Source organism: Chenopodium quinoa, unplaced genomic scaffold, assembly GCF_001683475.1.
Source record: "Chenopodium quinoa cultivar QQ74 unplaced genomic scaffold, ASM168347v1, whole genome shotgun sequence".
Lineage (NCBI taxonomy): Eukaryota > Viridiplantae > Streptophyta > Magnoliopsida > Caryophyllales > Amaranthaceae > Chenopodium > Chenopodium quinoa.
In genome coordinates, this window is record NW_018742974.1 from 3,124,355 (window position 1) to 3,145,069 (window position 20,715).

General features: G+C 34.6%; 2 protein-coding genes across 3 annotated transcripts; one reads left to right on the forward strand and one right to left on the reverse strand.

Annotated features, from left to right (window-relative positions):
• Positions 1 to 4,687: 4,687 nt before the first annotated feature.
• LOC110729247 (ubiquitin carboxyl-terminal hydrolase 15-like) lies at positions 4,688 to 16,852 on the forward strand. 2 transcript variants are annotated; one of them, XM_021908972.1, is made up of 14 exons: positions 4,688 to 4,912; positions 5,563 to 6,154; positions 7,402 to 7,789; positions 7,880 to 8,201; positions 11,418 to 11,566; positions 11,694 to 11,782; positions 12,519 to 12,604; positions 12,698 to 12,860; positions 13,020 to 13,143; positions 13,296 to 13,453; positions 13,546 to 13,630; positions 14,346 to 14,558; positions 15,266 to 15,327; positions 16,013 to 16,852. In XM_021908972.1, exons 2-14 carry the CDS (start codon positions 5,865 to 5,867, stop codon positions 16,614 to 16,616), a joined length of 2,733 nt encoding a protein of 910 aa, XP_021764664.1. In that variant the 5' UTR covers positions 4,688 to 4,912; positions 5,563 to 5,864; the 3' UTR covers positions 16,617 to 16,852. The 2 variants fall into 2 exon arrangements, with proteins under 2 accessions (XP_021764664.1, XP_021764665.1); XM_021908973.1 differs by having other exon boundaries at positions 4,689 to 4,912; positions 7,892 to 8,201.
• An 83-nt stretch (positions 16,853 to 16,935) lies between these two features.
• LOC110729248 (heme-binding protein 2-like) lies at positions 16,936 to 20,476 on the reverse strand. The gene is made up of 2 exons (XM_021908974.1): positions 20,023 to 20,476; positions 16,936 to 17,537 (listed from the first exon to the last, which is right to left on the reverse strand). The coding sequence occupies exons 1-2, from the start codon at positions 20,280 to 20,282 to the stop codon at positions 17,105 to 17,107; spliced, it is 693 nt and encodes a 230-aa protein (XP_021764666.1). The 5' UTR covers positions 20,283 to 20,476; the 3' UTR covers positions 16,936 to 17,104.
• Positions 20,477 to 20,715: the final 239 nt, after the last annotated feature.

Consider the following 20,715-nt stretch of genomic DNA (forward strand, 5'->3'; position numbering starts at 1 on the left):
CACTAGTGGCAGGACACCATTTCTCTTTGAACTCGTACACTCTTTGGTACCAAGAGTGTGCTGTCAACTCATATTTCTGCATCATTGCCTGCCATTTTGCTTTAAATTCTTGTTCTGTCACACACATCTTTAAGCACTGGTTGAATGCATACTTGAATTCTTTGTCTTTTTTAAGTGCTCCAAATCTAGTTATGGCATTTTGTTCCAAATGCCAGATACAAAGTCTATGTCTTGTATTAGGAAGCACTTACATTGAAAATAAAGGGGTCACTTTATGCTGTTAAAAGGGTCACTTTATGCAGTTAAAAGGGTAACTTTATGCAATTAAAAGGGTAAATTTATGGGAAAAAGGAAAACATTGTTGTCAGAGTTTAAAATCTATAAAATGTCAATATAAATCTTTTACCTGCTCAATTGCATTTGCCATTGCTTGGTCCTGGTCAGTGAATATTGAAGTTGGTGTTCTATTCTCCATAGCTTTCAAGAAAGTTTCTAGTAGCCACACAAATGAATTTGTTTTTTCGTCCCCAATAAAAGCACATGTAAACATACAATTATGCCAATGATTATTTATGCCAACAAATGGAGCACATATAAGATTATATCTGTTGGTTCTGTATGTTGTATCAAAGACAAGCACATCTCCATATATCCTATAGTCTTCTAGCATCATTGAATCTCTCCAAAAGATATTGGAAATTCTTCCTTCATTGTCAAACTTCACTCTAAAAAAGAAGTTTGGATCCTCTAAGTATTCCTGATTTAAAATGTTCACTAAAGTTTGAGCATCTCCAGCCTCAATTTGTTCCATTCTTAACCTTGAGCAGAAATTCAGGTGATCTACAACACTATGACCTACATTCTGTTCTCCTCCAGCCTTTGTAGTCATGTAATTGTAAGTGTCCATTGTAGTTAGACCTGAAGATTTCATTGTTTTGATTGCTTCAGCTTTTTCTTCTGTCATTTTCCTTTCAGAACGATGCAAATAATGCCACTGTGACCTTGTTAGATCATGGTTATGCTGAATAACATGAGCCACTACCTCAAACTTTCCTTCTTTATTCACTTTTTCTCTTATGCATGCCTTGCAATTCGATCTTGTAATGGCTACTTGTCTTGACTTTCTTGTTTTTACATTCACATCCTCTTCATCAACCATTTCAACTAACTTTGTTTTCTTGTCACATGAATTTCTCTTTCCTTCAGCAGAACACACATAATGTTTCTCAGTTACTATTTTTGTGTGTGTCTTGTATCTAGTTGTATGCTTTCTTATTGAAAACCTCAGTATAGCAGCATATTTTTCATACGATTCCAAAATTTCTTCAAAATTTTCTCTTACCACACTAAGAAATGAACCTCCAAGATCTAAACCAGAAGCATGAATTGGATTTGTATATGTTATTTAATATAGACATATGAGATAATAACCAGAGGCAGCATATCATTCAAATTGGAGGCAACAAAAGGGTAACATTTGTTCGAAAATAGGGCCACTTTTATGCATGAAAAGGGTAACATTAAGGCATACAAAGGGTTACTTTTTGCATACAATCTGAATTTTCTGCATATAATCTTAGCCTCTTAGGGTAACATTTGTGCATAAATAGGGTCACTTTTATGCATGAAAAGGGTAACTTTAAGGCATACAAAGGGTTACTTTTTGCATACAATTTGAATTTTCTGCATACAATCTTAAGGTAACATTTGTGTAAGGAGGGTGATCCTCATCGTAAGGGGTACTATCCTTAAATGCCCTTGGCCACTTAAAAGCCTTGGACTTTACACTTGTTAAGGTGTAGTAGGATTTGAATTCCTTACTGTTTGGGGGACCTTGAATTAGAATTGATTCTATCATCACACTTTTTTTGTAAGAAACAAGTAGGAGTCGCCAATGAGTTTTAGGAAAACTCATAAACCTCGCCTTTCTTCCATGTGGAGTTCATGGAATAATTAGCACAAATCATAAGTTTACCCATGCCCAAATTGGTCTATAAACCAGAAATGAGTTCGGGAGCAAGGGTACTAAGATAACGTTCCTTTTAGAGGGGAATCGTCATCCTAGCCCTAGTACGACCTCTAATAGCTCTTCCTTTTTCACAATTTCATCACCAAACAATATATGCAACGTGATACCTAAAACTATGTTAGTTGATTTTATTTACAAGCATTAATTCACGTAGGAATTACATTGCAAAGTCGTTATTATTATTTAATTAGATTCATGGAAGAACAATAAATAAACAAGATTCGCCTTGGCTTATATGATCAACCAACAATTATTTAATTCAATTGTAGTCTTTATTTAACGTAAGATACTATATGGAATTGATTAATTAATTATTTTAAAGGTGATCAAACAACACTAATTAATTTATTAAAGTCCTTTTAAACAAGAAAATAAAGGTGATTTAACTAAGTGCTCGGGAATTTACCACTTCTCTTTGCTAGATCTCTGTTTAGAACACTTATGGACACCTTCTTGTTAGGGAACCTCCACCGTAGTAATAAAGTATTGAAAGGATGAGTGTTTAGGACAAAAGGGCTAGGTTTCACAAGTTCACAAGTTATTTTGCCAAAGTTTTTAGGTTAATTTCTGTCTGTTGAAGCCTCGGTTTAAGCTCGTATTTATAGAGAAGGATTAGGTTTAGGGTTTCAAGCTTTCTGCAGCAGCAGATGTCGCGCGCAACAGATGAAGTTGTGCGCGGCAACCCTGCGCAAGTTATAGAGTTGCGCTGCTATGTGCAGCGCAACTATTGTTCTTGCGTGCGGCTTTATGGTAAGATTTGATTTTATATTTTCCGTATAATTTTCGAATAATTACAAATCTTTCGCAGCGCAACTCTGGAAGTTGCGCTGGGTGTCGCGCGCAACCGAATTAGTTGCGCGTGGCAGCCCAGCGCGACTTTGTGAGATGCGCGCGACTTTTTCTACGGCAACACTAAGTTTTAACCTAGGCGCTCCTAAATCCGTCATTATTAGGATTTAAGCACGGGCTTAAGCCTAATTATGACCGGGTTTAGTTAATTGGACCTTTGTTTTGGCTTTTCTTTGATTTGGGCTAGTCTTTTGTGTTTTGTGGCTTAACCAGTTATCCATAAGTATTCTTCACTTTGATCCAACACGAAGCTGACTTTATTTATCGTCATTGCACTTCCTGTCGGGACAGGAGGCCAAAAGTAGATGTCTACAATTTGTGCATAAATAGGGTCACGTTTATGCATGAAAAGGGTAACATTTATGCATTCAAAGGGTTACTTTTTGCATACAATCTCAAAAGTTTATAGAATTTACCTTCAGTTGCATTTGATTTGGTTGTTTGTTCTGAATTTGAATCAATTGATTTACCAGGAACCACTTGATTTTCTGCATTGTTAATTGCTTCTTTTGCATTGTCAATTGCTTCTTCTGCATCGTTTCCATTGCCTGTGTTGTTGTTATAGTCAAATATTGGTACGAATTCATCTAAAACTCTTAGTTTCTTCTTCTTCTATAATCGATCGATTTAAATCGATTTCAAATTCAGTTTCAATTTGCCTCTGTTTTTGTAGCAATTCGTGAATGAGATTGCTGCAATTTATGGTATCAAAAGTCGAATTCTCCATTGACGATCGAATTGATGATCCAATTCTACAATTTGTGTGTTTTGATCGAATTCTGCAATATCTTTTTCTTCAATTGATGATCAAATTCTGCACTTTGTGAGTTTTCTCACTTTCTCTCTCCTCAATTGATGATCGTATTATGCGTTTTCTCACTTTCTCTCTCCTCAATTGATGATATGCGTTTTCTCACTTTCTCTCTCCTTCATTATTGTTCTGCGTTTTTTTTTTGGTTTTGAGGTATTAAATTCCGCAAGTTTTATTACTTTTAAAAAAAATGCAGAAAATGTGTGGCACGTGCGGGGGTTTCGATTTACAATAAATATATTGTAAACCCAAAAACTTTTGTATACATCTGGTTTACACTAATATTAGTGTAAATCGAGCAGTATAGGGGTAACTTTAAGCCAATTTAGGATAACTTTTTGCCTTTTTTTGGGTAACTTTGAACATAATATGATTTTATTTTTATAAATCGAACAAGAAAAGTTTTATAAGGGTGATAAAATTACTTTCAATCACTAATAATTGAATTTTAGTCATTTAAAATGTGATTCTTTACCAATAAAACGTAGATTATTTTTATTTGTATTGGTTTACTTTTATACATATTAGGGTAACTTTTATTCATTTTAGGGGTAACTTTTGATCACTTTAAGAGAGATTTAAAATGAATGTACAATAATTATTGTACACCCGATTTTATTAAAAGTTTGTATTGTAAACCGGGTGCATGCAAATGAGATTGTAATAACGATTAATGGATATCAATTTATCTAATTAAAGTGATGAACTTATCAAAGTACTACCTTCAAAATAAAAAATAAATAAATAAAAAATAAAAAAAACAAAAAAAAATAATAAAAAAAAACAAACTCACTCCGTATCAAAGTACTGTATAAAATATGCTGAACTAAACAGTACAAAATTGTTACTAATAAAAATTCAACTGTCAGAGCAAGTGGGACCCTATGAAAGTACTCAAACAGCTAATCACTACTCTCCACGTGTTCGGTGAGATTGAATTTAGGTACCAATCTTAAAAGACAAAATTACACTAATTAAAAAAAAAACCAAAATTAAGTTAAAAATAAATAAAATTAAAAACCTCTTACAGCAGCAAACTCATTCTTACACTGTTCAGTTGGATGAGAGAGAAAGAGAAAAAGAGTGAGTGAATAAGTGAGAGAGAGACAAGGTTTTCTTGTTACCTTCAGCAGAATCAAAGCATCTCTTCATTTCAAGGAGAAGTCACAACACTTCAATTATCACTTTCACATTTGTTTTTAGCATTTCATTGCATTATTAAGGTACTTCCTTTTTTATTTTATTATTTTTTTAATTTAATTTCAATTTTCTTATATATTTTTTTGTACTTTGAAAGTTATCTTGAAGACTTATATTCAGATATCTAAATCTAGAAAATGTTTCATTGGAATTTTATTGGTGTTTTTTTGTGGAAAAATGAGTTAAGTTTTGGTGGGTTTGTTGGGGTATTGAATTAATTTTTAGTAATGTTAGGTTGCTAAATAAATTGTTTTTTTTTTTTTTTTTTTTTTTTTTTTTTTCTCAAAGGTATGATCTATGAATTTGTGTCCATAACTTGAAATGCTGATGTTTTGACCAAATGGGTTTGCGTTTAAGCTCATTATAAATCTTGGGTTTATTTCCTTTTTCTTAATTTTTTTTGCTCAATATTTGAGTAATGGATAAATGGTGTATCTCATAGTTTTGTGCTTTCAAAAATTTGAGATTTAAGCTATAAAGTTCAGTCATTGGTAGGGGTGCTTTCGTTTTTGTGTAGGCGGTATGTTCTGTTGCATAGGGTAGTGCTGAATGTGAGTTGACCTCCCTGGACCATTTGCGAGGCAGGAGCCGAAATGGGTTGTTATTGCTTAATGTGTTCTTAATAAAATGTCCATGAGGCTATTTTGATCTGGGTTTTGTGTTGTTTTTTCAGAAAACTGTGACTTGGAGCTATCAGTAGAGTAAGATCGTATATTCGTGCCGCTTCTGTGGGGGGTTTGTCGATTGGTCATATCGCTCCTGTCTAAAAGTAGAAGACCAATTTGGGGGCAGCTTTAGTAAGGCACATTAAGGAACTTGAGGGGTGAAAGTTTACAATTGTCTTGGCAAATGGTTTCTATATAAGTCCCTTCGAGTGAAGGGGGATGTAAATTTGTTGGACTTGCAAAGCTCGAAGAGAGCAGCAATAGTTAGACAGTTGGAAGTATAGCTGGATATGAGTATGCTGAAAGGGACATGCTTGAGCCAAGGCAAGCTGATATACCTGCCCTGTTTCTGGTCCTGGTTGTGCTGCCAGTGGTTTTGTACATCTTACTTGGGAAATGGAGTGAGGCTTCAAATAAGAAAGAGAGGGTAAATATAATTGTAGAAGAGGCAAACGTAGAGTCTTTTAGGCCGGAATCAATGGCAACTGCTAGTGTAATTCCTCCTGTTGCGTCTCCTCCAACTGCTGCTTTTTGGGAGTGTGCCAGATGCCATAGCCCGGCTACAACACGCTGCTCTAGATGCAAGTCTGTCAGATACTGGTATGCGCATATATCCAGTTGTAAGATAATGCCAATTTTGCTGCAAAATAGGGATCTCTTGATATTCTTGCTCTTGTTTCTATGCTTAAAAAGATATTGGAAGACATAATGTGTTGATTATTTCTTGAATAGAGTTTTATTGTCTGAATGAAATTGCATTTGTATAAGCTAGTATATTTCTCATCAATAAAGGCCTAATTCAGTTGTTTGGATGTTCATGATGTGAGTAACACGCATACAAAACTAGTCTCAGTAATCTAGCAGATCAAAATATGAAAGGAAGCCACATAGGGAATAAATTTCACTAAGGAAGAAGGAAACAAAACAGACTCTCCTAGCCACAAAACTCAAACTTAAATAATGAGGGTGTCTGTGGAGAAGCTAGGTATGTATGAAATTCCTGCCTCTACATGGTGATTCTTAGCTATAGATTAGTTGCACTTATCTGTATTATTAAAATAAAATAAAATGAGATGAACTTTTCTTGTATGTCCTTACCTGTGCTATTGGTCGCTATGCATGTTCTTGTACGTTTGCGATCTATGTTGAAAAAAGAGAGAATGCTAAGCTCAGCGATGCTAAACTAAATGGTCTCCAGTGCTATCAAATGCCTTTTCCTTTCTCTATTCATTCAATTTTAGCATGTGGCTACTCTATAGAGCTCTACCCATGGGTAAATTTTCCTTATGTAATGGGTTCAGAGTGATTATTACTGTCAAAGTTAACCCTCACACTTCAGTCAATTTCCATATGGGAATTTTTTTTTTTGAATTGTAACAACTTGATGGAGTGGAAGGGTCTCAGGTCTATAGGCATTAAATAAGCTACTTGAAATCTAAATTTGCTGTCGTTTTAATTTTCTAAGTGGTAGAGAGTGTTATCCACCTAGCTGTAGGCGTAAAAACATGCCGCATGAATCTGAAAAGGTCTAAGTGCATATCCAATTCTCTTTAGAAAAACAAAGTTCAAACATGTCTAACCATTGATATCTCTAGACTTGACATACTTCCATGAGGTTCAACAAAATGAAGTCTGAGTTTCTGAGATCACAAAGGATTGTAGTCTTATCCTTAAGAAAAAGTCCTTTTTATTTCGCCGGACTTTCGATGTGCCCTTGAAACATATAGTAATGATAAGTATATTACTTAGACTTTTTCACTTGGGACAAAGGACTTCTGCTTCTAAGCGACAATTTCTTCACTTGGCTATTCCTGAGACCTTGACTTACATTGTTAATCTGAGTGCAGTTCTGGAAGGTGTCAGATAATTCATTGGAGGCAAGGTCATAAAGAGCAATGCCAGCCGCCAGACGATATATACTCTTCTTTTAAGCCTTCTTCAATAGAAGAAGATGTTGGGAGGGATTCTTGTCACAAAGGTGCATATCTTCAGCTCAATGGCTGTCCATCACAGCTCGCTGATGCCAATTCTTCTGGTGCTTCCCCTGCTGATACTTCAGCTTCTGTGGATGCTTGTCAGATATCAAGACAAGAGAGGATACCCTTAGAAAAACGAGGTTTACGCAGATCCTCTAAGAAAATGCCGGATAGCAAAGGTAGAGCAGCATCTATCTCCAATGATACGTACTTGAGGAATGATTCAGATCCTTCAAAGGAGGCTTCAACTAGGCATAAGGTTGGATCTTGACACGTTTCTATTCAATTTTTCATGTTTCTTTTGTCACCTAGTTGCAATTTATTTCTGGAAAATCAAACATTTAAACAGCATTTGGTGCAGTTAAAAGGTAGGGAGCCTACAAACTTGGAGGATGGGCTCAAAAGTCAGACACCAAACTTGTCATCTTCTAATGAAAGAGGCATGAATGTGAATAAAGTAACTTCAGGGTATAGTTTACCAATAAGAGAAGCAATGAACTGTAGTGAAGATATTACAAAGAGGAACAAATCAAACTGCGATAACATCATGTCAAAAAGTGCAGCAGAATCTAAATTTGTCAAATCTGATTCTGGAAAGTCAATGCCTAAAGTAGCAAGAGAACCAGCACATTTAGAAAAATTGAGGAAGGGACATGGATCTAGTGAATCAGGTATTAACAAACTAGATTTAATGTCCTCTGATACATAATTATTGTAGTTTTTATATATATATATATATATATATATATATATATATGTTTGGTTCATGCTAGTTGTGCATGCATTTGTTTTCAGAGCAATTTTAGACTTGTTTATTTAATAATTTTATATTGTAAACCATTAAAAGTAATATTCTCTCTGTTAGTACACTTTTGTGTCTATAATGGGTTTATAAAAGGTGGATTAAGTAAGAGATATATTGTAAAAGGTGTTGGGTTTAAGAAATACATCGCTAAAGTAAGCTATAGTGAGAGGAAGGTGGAAATATTGTGGGATAAAGGGATAAGATAGTAGATTGTGTTAGCTAAACGTCATAACAAAACATTGGGGTAACAAAACCACCTATTTGATACATCCTCTATTACCTAAATATTGCAACATTTGCGTTTTTATATTGTTCACACACTTCTCTTCAACCATATTCTGATTTATATATAAGGGAAAGTATATTCATTATATTTAACAATACTACTTATTTGATACTTTCTCGTTTCCCTAAATATTGTACCATTCATTTTATATACAGTTCACACACTTCTCTTCAACCACATATTTTGATTTATTTGTAAGGGAAATTATAGTCATATGAGGTCTTGTTAGATTCATCTCGATATATACTATCATAGGCTCATAGTATCACTTTCTATACTTTTAACTCTTATATTATCAAAGATATTAAAGGTTGAATATGTGCTTTGGGATGCGAAACCCCCTAGGATGCAATATATGGGGAGCAAAGGAAATTTTGATTAAATAAAATGTCTTTCACAATTACCAACTCTTTCTCAAAAACCATGCATATGGCAGTTAATTTATTTATCAAGTTAGGGATGGCGACCTTTGCTTGATTTTTATGAATTGATCCATATTTCTGTATTTGGAGATTTTTCTCTAAATAACACTCTATTATTTTTTTGAATTTCTCAAAAGGAACCTCCAGTGGAAAAACAACATTGGTGTAAACATTATGTTTAAAGCTGTTTTCAAACTATCAAATCCTCTCTTCTTAGTTATTTTCCTTTACCCTCTGCTCCTCACTCTCTCCTCCCAAAGCCCCTCCTTAATTCAAACATGCCTCCTTTTATTTATTTATTATTTTTTTTAGTTCCTATCCCCTTTTATTTGCCTCTTCTATTGTGATGACAAAATTCATCTCAGTTACAACATATATGGAATGAGGAGTATGAAGCTAAATGTATAAATGATGGCAGCCTTACTACCTTTTTTCTCTTCAATTTAGGTACCACACCAGTGTTCAACTCTCTTGGGAGTTTAGGATTTTCTCCCAACTGACCGTTCTCATTCTGTTTTCAGGATGATCTGATTGTGGCCAATTCCACTATAGATGGAAACCTGAATGTTAACCTCTTAGGCCTTATCTTGTTTACATTAACTTCATAAGGAAAGATAAGTTTTGATAAAGATTAATAATTTTGATAAGATTAGTTAGAAAAATAAGCTCAAATTAGTTTTGATAAGAATTAATAAGGCTACCAAGTTCTATTTACAACTAAAATAAGTTTAATATATGTCTAATAGTTTAAGATAAATTCCATTAATTAAGTTCATACAAGTGAAAATCAGATGAATAGTATGCACCCTTGATTTAATTTTGTCTCTTCCTTTTACTTCCATTGGTGTTTTTTTTTTTTCTTCTTTTAGTGGACAATGATTATCAATTTTGTTACATTAAGTCATTTTCATTTCGTTTTGGTTTACATCTGTATCATAATTAGCTATTTTTAACAATTTGCCTCAAAGAATGGATCCAATGATCCTTTGCACTACAAAGATTGCTGCCAAAGGATTTGATAATGGCCAAAATTAGAGGTTCATAGTGTAGTAGTGTAATATATGATGGCTGTAGATGCTAGGGTGCAACTAAAATGGTGGTGGAAAACAATGGAGTTTGGGGTAAAGGTGAGAACCTAGTAATTTGGGGGGGGGGGGGGGGTGGCGGCGGCTGGTGAGGCTTTCTCCATAATATGGTTTATATATTTTTAAATTTTCTAAGGCAAGGGGTAGGGAATAATTGAAGAGCTCTTTGTTGTAATGGATAATCCTATGTTGAAAAGTGGTAATGATCAAAATTCTATAAACCAAGGTACCAAACACATAAGAAAAGGAATCTAGTGCCATGCTGTGCTTGCTTTTGTTTTTTTGAGTAGTGAAAAGACATAGGAGAGGAGGATGAAGAAACGAGATTAAACTTGTCATAAGAAAGCTTAATTTTAACTTGATTAGTTAATGATTAACTCTTTCTATAAGTTTGTTTTGAACAAATATTATTACCGCAAGGTCATCAAAGTTTCAAGTAAGTCCATGTTAAGTGAGAGCATGATTCTCCTTGATATATTAAGGCCCTATATAATTTCTATTGACCAATTACTCCTCCATGCTACAAAGTTTTACTCTGGTTGTCACTGGCCTACCGTAACCCTCCTTTATCCATGGGCTGCCAGCGAGAAACCCACTGCGTTCCCACTGCTGGATTACTTTTTATAACTTTCCTTTTGGTTCATATAGTCGACCCCACATATTGGAATTAAGACTTTGATTGATTGATTGATTTACCTTAGAAAGTGCATTGATCTGACATGATTATATAGGCACAGAGCAATAGAATTCTATATAATGATGGAATATGGCATTACACATATAAAGAGATTAGCAAAACTTATCTTTTATTATAAATGCAGAAGTTCAAGTAGATTTTTTTAGGACAAAGGGAGCATGTCATTTTGCTCTTCTTGTTGCAACAAAAGAATCTTGCGAATTTTAAAATGAGACATGAGGAATCTAGTGAGGGCCACACTGTTGTCTGTTTATATAGAGAGGTAAATTTGTGAAAATATAAGGTATTTATGAGTCCTATTTTACCGATAGCGGTTGACGATATACACCCTATAACCTTCATTGAACATCTCTTTGTAACTTCATATTTCCATTTTAAGATTAATTGGTTGCTAGTATAGTTTCTCTTATCCTGCATACTTGTAATTGATTACAATATATGTCCTACAAAATGCCACTATATGTATTGTGCCTAATCACTAATGTGTATAATGATCTACATATTAGTGAAGTCAGTGTTTCTTCTTTATTGTACTCTGCTGATGTATTTAATGTTTTTTTTTTGTCTGTTTGTTATTTAATCTTGTCGAAAGCTCCTAAAATGGGAAACTTCACCTCCACACATGATACCAATTGTATCACAAGCATCGGGTCAACGAAATCCATTGGCCTCAAAAAGTTATCAAAGATGGCCAGGAAAGCTACCTCTGAAATGGACGTTGGTAGTTGTAAAAAAGTTAAGGTCAGTTGGAAATCAAAGTCACTATGATAACTGCACAAAATGACATAGAACAACTTATTGCTATTGTCTCACAGTGTAGTTTTATCAAGCAGATAGTTGTTGATTACTCTGCTTATATACATGTCAGGTGCTGTTCCCTTTTGAAAAGTTTTCAAAGTTCTTTGAAGTTGAGGTGTTTGACTTGATGCCTAGAGGTCTTCTAAATTGTGGAAACAGGTACTTCTTACTAGAATAAAATTTATTTATTTAATCATTTGGACTTCACACCATATTTTAATGGTGATAAAAAGTATAGTAAAGTATTATAACTATGCTAACAAGTAGTGTGGGGCAATTTTTGCAATGTATTACTTTCTCTGTTTCAAACTTTTCACCCCATATGGTTTAGGCTCTCAGATTAAGGAGTGGTATAAGGATATGGAGTGAGTAATTCATATATCCCAAAATGGCAGGGTCGAATTTTGAAACAGACGGAGTATATAGATTTCTATTTTTCAAATAATCTGTATAAGATGGTAGGCTTTTGAATTTTGATTTCTGTTTTTCAAATCCTCTTATAATTATACTGTATTTTGGCTTTCACAATGCTTTTGGGGCAATGTCACTTCTTGTAAGGAACACGAACAAGTTTTGCATAGACCTTTTTCCCTACAACCCCCTCCCTCTATCCTAGCTTACTGCAAAAAACCTGTACTCAGAGTTGCTTTTACACAGAATACAGATACAAATGATAAGAGTGACTGGAAATGTTATATAAATTATTTTTTTATTTTTTGAAAGATTATTTAAATTATTTAATGGATAACTACTGGCTCATGTTTCGAAGATAACTGCATGTATCTGTAACCTGTTCAGTACTTCAAAATTCTTAATTGATAATATATTAACACAAAAACACATTTAGTGTTTTTAAGGTTGTTGACCTATATTCTCGTTTATTTTTAACGTGCAGTTGCTATGCCAATGCTGTGCTGCAGTGTTTAACCTGCACAAAACCTCTTGTTGTCTACCTTCTGAGCCGAGCACATTCAAGAACATGTAAAAAAAAGTCTATTTCTTCTTTAAAAGTGGATTAAATGATGAGAGCTAATTTTCTGGTCTCTAATTGTCTATTTTGTTATATCATAATAGGCTCCGTCAATAATTGGTGCTTGATGTGTGAGCTTGAGCAACATGTGCATATGCTAAGAGACGCTGCAGGGCCTTTGTCTCCAAGCAATATTTTGTCGCACATACGGAGTATAAATTGCCAGATAGGTGATGGAAGTCAGGAAGATGCACATGAATTTTTAAGGTTTAAATTGAAATAGTGAAATTGCATTTTCTTTGTCTTGCTAATTATCCTACTTGGTAAAGCAATTTAGACATTTTGGTTGGTGTAACCCTATAAGAATAAGAAGGAAGTTACTCTTACATTTAAAGTTTCTGATTGGTATCCATGCCCTTTTCTTAGGCTTCTAGTTGCATCAATGCAATCAATATGTCTAGAGGAAGCCGGTGGTGAGAATCAGGTTCACTCCATTTTGCAGGAAACAACATTTGTTCAACAGACATTTGGTGGGCGCCTTAAATCAATGGTATAGAATATCTGTGAATTCTGTGAGAATTTTCTAGCAATGACGGAGAGCATTGATGTTCCCAAATTTCCAGCAGTCTGAGAATTTAAAGTTCTGGTTATTGTATTTGATTTTATGTGATAGCAACACATGTTTTTCAATTTCACGAACAGGTAGTATGTTTGAGATGTCGCCATGAGTCAGAACGATATGAGAACATAATGGATCTGACATTAGAAATCTTTGGATGGGTTGAATCACTTGAAGATGCACTGACTCAGTTTACTAATCCTGAAGATTTAGATGGAGAGAACATGTACAGATGTGGAAGGTTTGACAAATGTTTTTTCATTAATATGATGTTTTAAATCATGTTAGTGGTTTGGATTTAATCAAGTAACACCCATACATTTGCATGAAAAGGTGTGCTTCTTACGTGCGGGCTAGAAAGCAGTTGAGCATTGATGAGGCTCCCAACATTCTTACAATTGTATTAAAGAGGTTTCAGGTTTTGCTCCACCCTGCATTATCTTGGTCTATGCTCCTCATTTTATTGATTTTCCCCGGTCGATATTTCCTAAAATAATTTATCATTATTATTTTCATTGAGCCTTGAACACACCCAATATGAATCCTGCCTAATTTTACTGACATATTAAAGAAAACTTGTCTCATCTCGTAGCATAGCTCTGGTTACATAAAAGCGTCAGAGAAGAGGACTAGATAGATATTTGTATAGTTGATTTCACATTTTCAACTAATAATATCAGCACCTAGGCAATGCATACTTTTTGGTCATCTTTTGAGCACCCATGTTTATTACTGCTTTTTAATTAGTATTATAGTCAGCATGAAAAGAGATTGTGCTATGTTATTATAAGAAGTTATTTGTTTACTGAACTTCTTAAAAAATGAGTACTTTACACCTGATCAAAAGGCTTTAAAGATGTTTGCATTATTGATGCATACATGCTGGCTATCAGCATCATCACTTATGAAGGAGATTATAGAAGGGATAGCAGTTCAGACTAGGCATCTCGTGCTTCATCTGTTGTTATATTGCAGAATTGGTATCTTTGCCTGTGTGATTTTTACCATGCAAGTGATTTATTTGTCCTTTTTATGTGGTATTCACCTAGGTTATTGTTGAATTATTAGACGGTAAATGACTTGCTATGCTCTGGGAATTACAAAAAAGAAAAATTATGGCTTTCCTTGTGCAGGAAGGAAATTATGGCAAGATAAACAAATGCATTACTTTTCCAGAGATGCTGGACATGGTCCCATTTATGACAGGCTCAAATGACTGCCCTCCGCTCTACTTGCTTTATGGTGTGGTTGTGCACGTGGATACATTAAATGCATCATTTTCTGGACACTATGTATCTTATGTGAAGGATCTGCAGGAAAATTGGTACAGGATAGATGATACAGTGGTTAGTGCCAATTACCTTTTTCGTTTCCTGTTTGTTTTTCTCTTTTAAATGCCTTAAATTGCTTGTTAGTATTTATTCTATGATCAATTGCATGACACTACCATGACAGCCTCTTTGCCTTTTAGCAAATTAGATTAGTTAACCAATAAATTTGTTTCCCAGGTCTTCTTTAGATGCAAGGTTATGTCTATTTGGAGTCATTGCGGTTCACTCCACAGTTCATCGTTGCACTTTTTCTTCTAAGGATTCAAAACAGAGCTAGCAATTAATTTATCATGAGTAAACACGTTCATTTATCACATTCTGAAGTTTCTTTCTTACGTGATAGCACTTTGGTCTAAATTGTAGTTTCCGATCCATAGACCACTTTATATCCCTTAATCTCTTTTCCTACCATCGATCCCCAAAATTAGAGAAGAGGGAAGTAGATGTTCTAATGCGTTTGATGTACTTAACAAAATGAGACATGCTAGAATAGCAGTTTGTTGTTTGGCAAAAAAAATTGACCTGGCTTACAATAATGACAAGCTATTAATTTGAAGAGGCAACATTTCTATGTTGTGAATGACTATCACCTCGGTTGGGTTTAGGGTATCAAGATGTACGTAGTTTTATCTCTAAACCTATGAAAGCAATTATAAACTGATGCTACCAAATTAGATGCTTTTATTATGTTGTGCTCTAGTACTCATGGTGATTTTCATCAGGTTCAACCAGCGTCCATGAGTCAGGTGATGTCAGAAGGAGCATATATCTTGTTCTACATGAGGTAACTCAAATTTATTAGCATTTTCCTGTTAAAAATAAAAAGCCTTTGCTTGGTTGATCTGTACACAGTGTTACGATTTGAATGAGCACTTTAATGAAATCTGCTAAGTGGTAGAACTACTAGAGAATGTTTTTTTCTTTACTTGACCACGAAAGTCCTTGTTCTTATGCATTAGGAAACACTTTTTAACTTCAAAGTTGCCCCCCTCCGCCCCCTCCTCCCATGGTTGAAAAGAGGGAAGGAACTTGTGCTGTCGTTTGTCGAAATACACGTAGTTTTTCTAGGAGTCATTGATGACAGGTTTTAAGCTCTTTTTTTTTTTTTTTTTTTTTTTTTGGTTATAAATGATAAAAACTTGCCTTACCTTTTAAAGCAATTGCTTTCGAGATGTTTCAAAAGTCGACTTCTCTTTTGGTCTTTATAGTTATAAAACTCAATTAAAGCCAATGAGAGGAAACATTTAAAGAGTCTTTAGAATTTAGATGGCTAGTTTTAAAACCACTAGTTTTGATACATAATTTGCTGACACTGCAATATTAAGGTGAATTGTAGCTACTATTGTTTGCAATTTCATTGTAGTATCATTGACAATATTTCATGTGCTTTTGTGTAAAGCTCGAGCAACAGAGCATGACTATTAAAGTTTGCCATCTTTGAGATTTTGAACTTTATGCTGTTTCAATAGGTCTTTTCCTCGACCACCAAGAGCCTATATAAAGAATGCTAGAAAGCAGCAAGTTGTCAAGTCTTCAAGGTCCTGTATCACCAAAACTCGTAATTCTTCCAAAGTAGGACTAGATGTTCTCCGGTCCAACAATAGATATAATCAAGCTGTTGAAATGCATGTGGATCATCCCGAATTATTTTCTGATGCTACAACCAGTGATTGGTCCCTTTTCACTAGTTCAGATGAAGCATCTTTCACCAGTGAAAGTACACGAGATTCATTCAGTACCGCTGATTATTCTGATAATGGCAATGTTGATTCATTTTCCTCAATGTTCGGCATTCACTCTACTCGCGTACGTCCCACTCAAAGAATGGTATCTTGTAGCATGTTTTCAGGGAGCAAGCCAGTGACAAGATATGTTTCCGAGCAGACAGGGTATATTTTGGATTCAGATCATGCAACGTATCCTCTTGAAAATATGCAGGGAGGAAACATGAGACAGGTTAGCGGTCCTTTTAGTGAAGCTTTTCTGTCTGACAGTGAGTATCAAAATTTTGTAAATTATGAGAGTACGGCCAGTGATAGTTTTATTCAGACTTTTACGAATGTTCACCTCTGATAATGTGATTTTAAATGTAGCAGTCAATAGCTTTTAGCCTCGTAGGAACTGTGCTCCGATTTTTGTCCATTTCAATTTATTGTTGAATGGGGGCAACTGTTAATATTGTAGTATCGAAGATACATGGGCTCATTATCGCAATTAGTGACAAAAAATGTCAATTTTTTAGCTAAATCACATGCACAGGCATATTCTACAGACTGATGTTGCTTCATTGCTTGTTCTGTTATATTCTACAGACTGATGGTGCTTTATTGCTTGTTCTGTTAGTGCTATGTATTGTTTCCATTGCTTCTCCAGTACCAAATTACTTCATATATTAATTCCGAACTGCCCAAAATTTATAATTATGACAAGATCGAAAACACTTTTACTGTAACAAAAGTGGCTGATATAAGATCATAAAGGCATAGAAATGCTATTCTCATATAGGAGTATTTGTTTGTTACAAATGCCCAATTTTATTCAAGTACAATGGTTTTTCTCATTCACTCAGCAGCAACATCCTCCATCTCAAAACTCAACCATATCTCATTCACCCTATTGAAGACTTCGAATGGAGAATTATACTGAGCAACGGTATAACTCGACTTAGGATTCTCTGTTTGGGCTTTCTCGATGGCAGCTGCCCATTTGGACCCTGCAAGGCTGCTCTGCAATGCTGCGGCTTCCTCTCCAACTTCATAGTCAGCGACAAACCCCCCAAACTGTCGGACTGCTACGTAAGTCGAGTCCCACCTCTGGATATGCAGCCCTTCAGCAGGGGGCGGGTCTGCCTGGTTCTCCTTCGGAACGTAGAAGCTCACCAAAAATGAAGATTCACACAAGGGTCCATCACTTGGGGAGACTTGTGTGATCACTGGAGCTGTCATCTCTATTGTTTTCTTATATTCGTTTTTCCCTTGAATGTAGTTGAACAGCCTATCCAATACAAAACCATAATTAAAATTACAAATTGAAAAATAAATTGAAATAAATAATCAATAGTTGAAAAGTAACCAAATGGACTGAAACTACTCTTGTGTCCCTATTTTTTTATTTTTTTTGCCCCACAGCTAATTTTTGAGTCAATTTTTGATAACTTAGACTGTAAATTTCCATTAATGTATAAGAGATAATATAGTCAAGTGGGATCTTGTTGGATCCGTCGAATTATATATTTTATTAATATCAGCTTTTATAATTTTTACACTTATAGATCTTGAGATATTTATGTTTTAACACACGTCTCGAAGATCGTGAAAAGTCCAATGGAGCAAAAAAAAGGGACAGAAGGAGTAATATTTAGGAAATTTTGTCTGAAAAAACCATTTATAACAACTATTTTGTGGGAAAAAACCTTGTAAACTATGTTACTTGGATTCGGATGAAGTGTCAAATTAGACACGGGTGTTCAAGTATCGGACTCGCCCATTTTCTTGAAAAAAGTTTTGTTTTTAGTTAAAAATGAAGTGTGTCCAAGTGTCAGTGTTTGTGTCGGTGTCCGACATGAGTCATGTCGACACGGACACATGAGGTAAATGAAAGAGTCCGAGTAACATAAAATTTTTTTGGCAAGAAGAAACCAGATTGTAAAATATTTTTGTTGAAGACACCCCGAGATCTCTAATCACTCAATTAGCCACCCTCTCCTTCTCTCCCTCCCATGGCAGCAGCCCTCTCCCCCATCTCCAGCCGTCGCCTAAAACCCCCCACCCTCGTAGACCAACCTCCACCGTTGAACCGACCCTTCCCTTTCCCCTTTACATTCGTCGCGACCACCCTCCTAAATCCTAACCCAACAATAAATCCAACTCAGAATCACACCAAATTGAACTTTCCCAGTGAGTAATTGAAACAACTCAAAAGCAATTGCGGCATTTAAAGAGGGATTTTGAAGTTTTTATTAGATGGGAGGAGAGAGATTGGGGCGTTTAAGGAGGATTTGTTGAAGATTCAGGAGGGGATTTGGTTGCGTATGAAGCGTTTTGGTTGGGGTTTTGGGGTGGTTTTCTGGTTGTGGTACGTTATGGCAGAAGGTGGTATTGGTGGGTGGTTTTTCGGAGGAGGGTGGTCGGCAAGGGTAAAGGGGAAAGGGAGGGGGTTGGTTCGGCGGGGGTGAGGGGTTCTAGGCGGCGGCTGGGTTGGGGGAGGGGGTTATTGCCATGAGAGGGGTAGAAACATAGGGTGGTTTTTATTTTTGTTTTTTAATTAAAAAATATACTTAGTTATTAAATAGTTAGTTACATTTATGAGTAATTAGAAAAATTAGTTGTTAATTGAGTGATTAGAAATTTTAGGTTGTCTTCAAAAAAAATATTTTACAATCTGTTTTTTCTTTGCCAAAAAAATTTTATAAGGTTTTTTCCAATAAAATAGTTGTCATAAATGGTTTTTTCTAACAAAATTTCCTAATATTTATCATAATAATATTTGAAATATTGCACTATTCATACATATCCATTTAATTGTCTTCTACTTTTTCCGTCATTTATTGATAATCTTTATAGATAATTTTTACGGAAATCTAATATATATATATAAAGGGGAGTTTTTTCCCGAATTTTTAGAGAGTCACGTAGGATTTAATTTTCTCAACGCGTCATGTAGGATTATAAATCTTAGTGGTAGCCAATTAAATAAGAGATTATTAATTTATTTTAGAATTAAATAATTTAAATGTTATGTAAGCAAAATTGGTGAATGAGATTTTTAAGTTTAAATTAATTAAATATTATATATTATCTTTTAATATTAGGAATTTTATCTTAATATATAACAAATTTTAGTCTCATAAATACAAAAAAAAAATATTTTAAAAAAATCAAACAAACTTCATGTAGTTAATAAAAATAAATAAAAGTAGTAAAAGTAGATTCAGAGAGTAATAAAAATTACAAAAAAAAAAAAATTTACACAAGAAAGTTAAATTTGCACAAATATTGTTGTAAATTTAAGGGAATTTGAGTAAAATTTTTTTAATATTAAAGGTAAATAAAAAAAGCAAATGGAACTATTTGAGATTTTAAATTGGCCATAAGATCAATAAGGGAGTAGGGATGGAGGGAGTGATTTTATACGTTAGAAAAAGTAACCTTAGCCGTTGGATAAGTGGATTGATTGTTTTTAAGCCTTTCACTTCATTTTTCAAACGTGAAATATACATGGGTTGAGTTCCTAAGAGCAATTAATAATAGGACTATAGGTGTATAAAATATACATGGACAAGCGTGAAATTTCAAAGATTACAATTAAAGATGAGGTTTTTAACATACATAAATACCAATACGTATTCAATGATATGAAATTAGGTACGGGTCTTCAATTCTGATAAGTTAAATAAAACCAAAAATTGGAGAAGTAGTGACTAAAAATTGTGCATGTAATTCAAGACAAGAAAAGGAAACAGGGAGTACTGTAAACTTACTGCAAGAATCCAGTACGAGTAGCCTGAACAAGAGAGATATCAACAATTTTGTTGGTGGACACCCAAACAGATGAATTATAGCGACGAATTTCATAGCCATTTCCTTGTTCAATCGTATCGAAACTCGGGCATTCGATTCGATTACATGATGGTGGAAATGATGCAGGCTTTCCATTCCCAGTAAGTAATCCACCCAATTGATTTGGGGTTGAAAACAGGTTGAATAATAGAGCTAATTCCAGCAGTTTAATGGCTGCCATTTTTTAATGTTCTTGTTTTCAGTTTACTGCAGTTACAACCCCAAATGGCATATAACTAAATAAAGGGTGGTGTGCTCACTTGGTTGATGATAAGGTTAAAGTATTTTTGGATTTTTTTTTTCTCCTTGGTTGTGGTCAGGAATTTGCCAACAGAAATGGCTTTATGGAAAAACGTGTGAATGTTTTAAGGAAAAATATGAGGTTGTTTAAACGGAGGGTTGCGAGCCATTTACGATTGTCTCGCAGGGGTATAATGTTCTTTTTAAAAGGAATTTGAATTTTGTCCACCTTATGTTCCCGTTTCGAGGTAAGGAATCCCGTTTTTGTACTAGTCATTTTGTCTTCCACAAAAAAGAAAGCATTCTGCTTCTCTCTCCTCATTGCTTCTCTCTCCTCAACTATTTCTTCCTTCATTGTTTCTCTCTCCTCGACT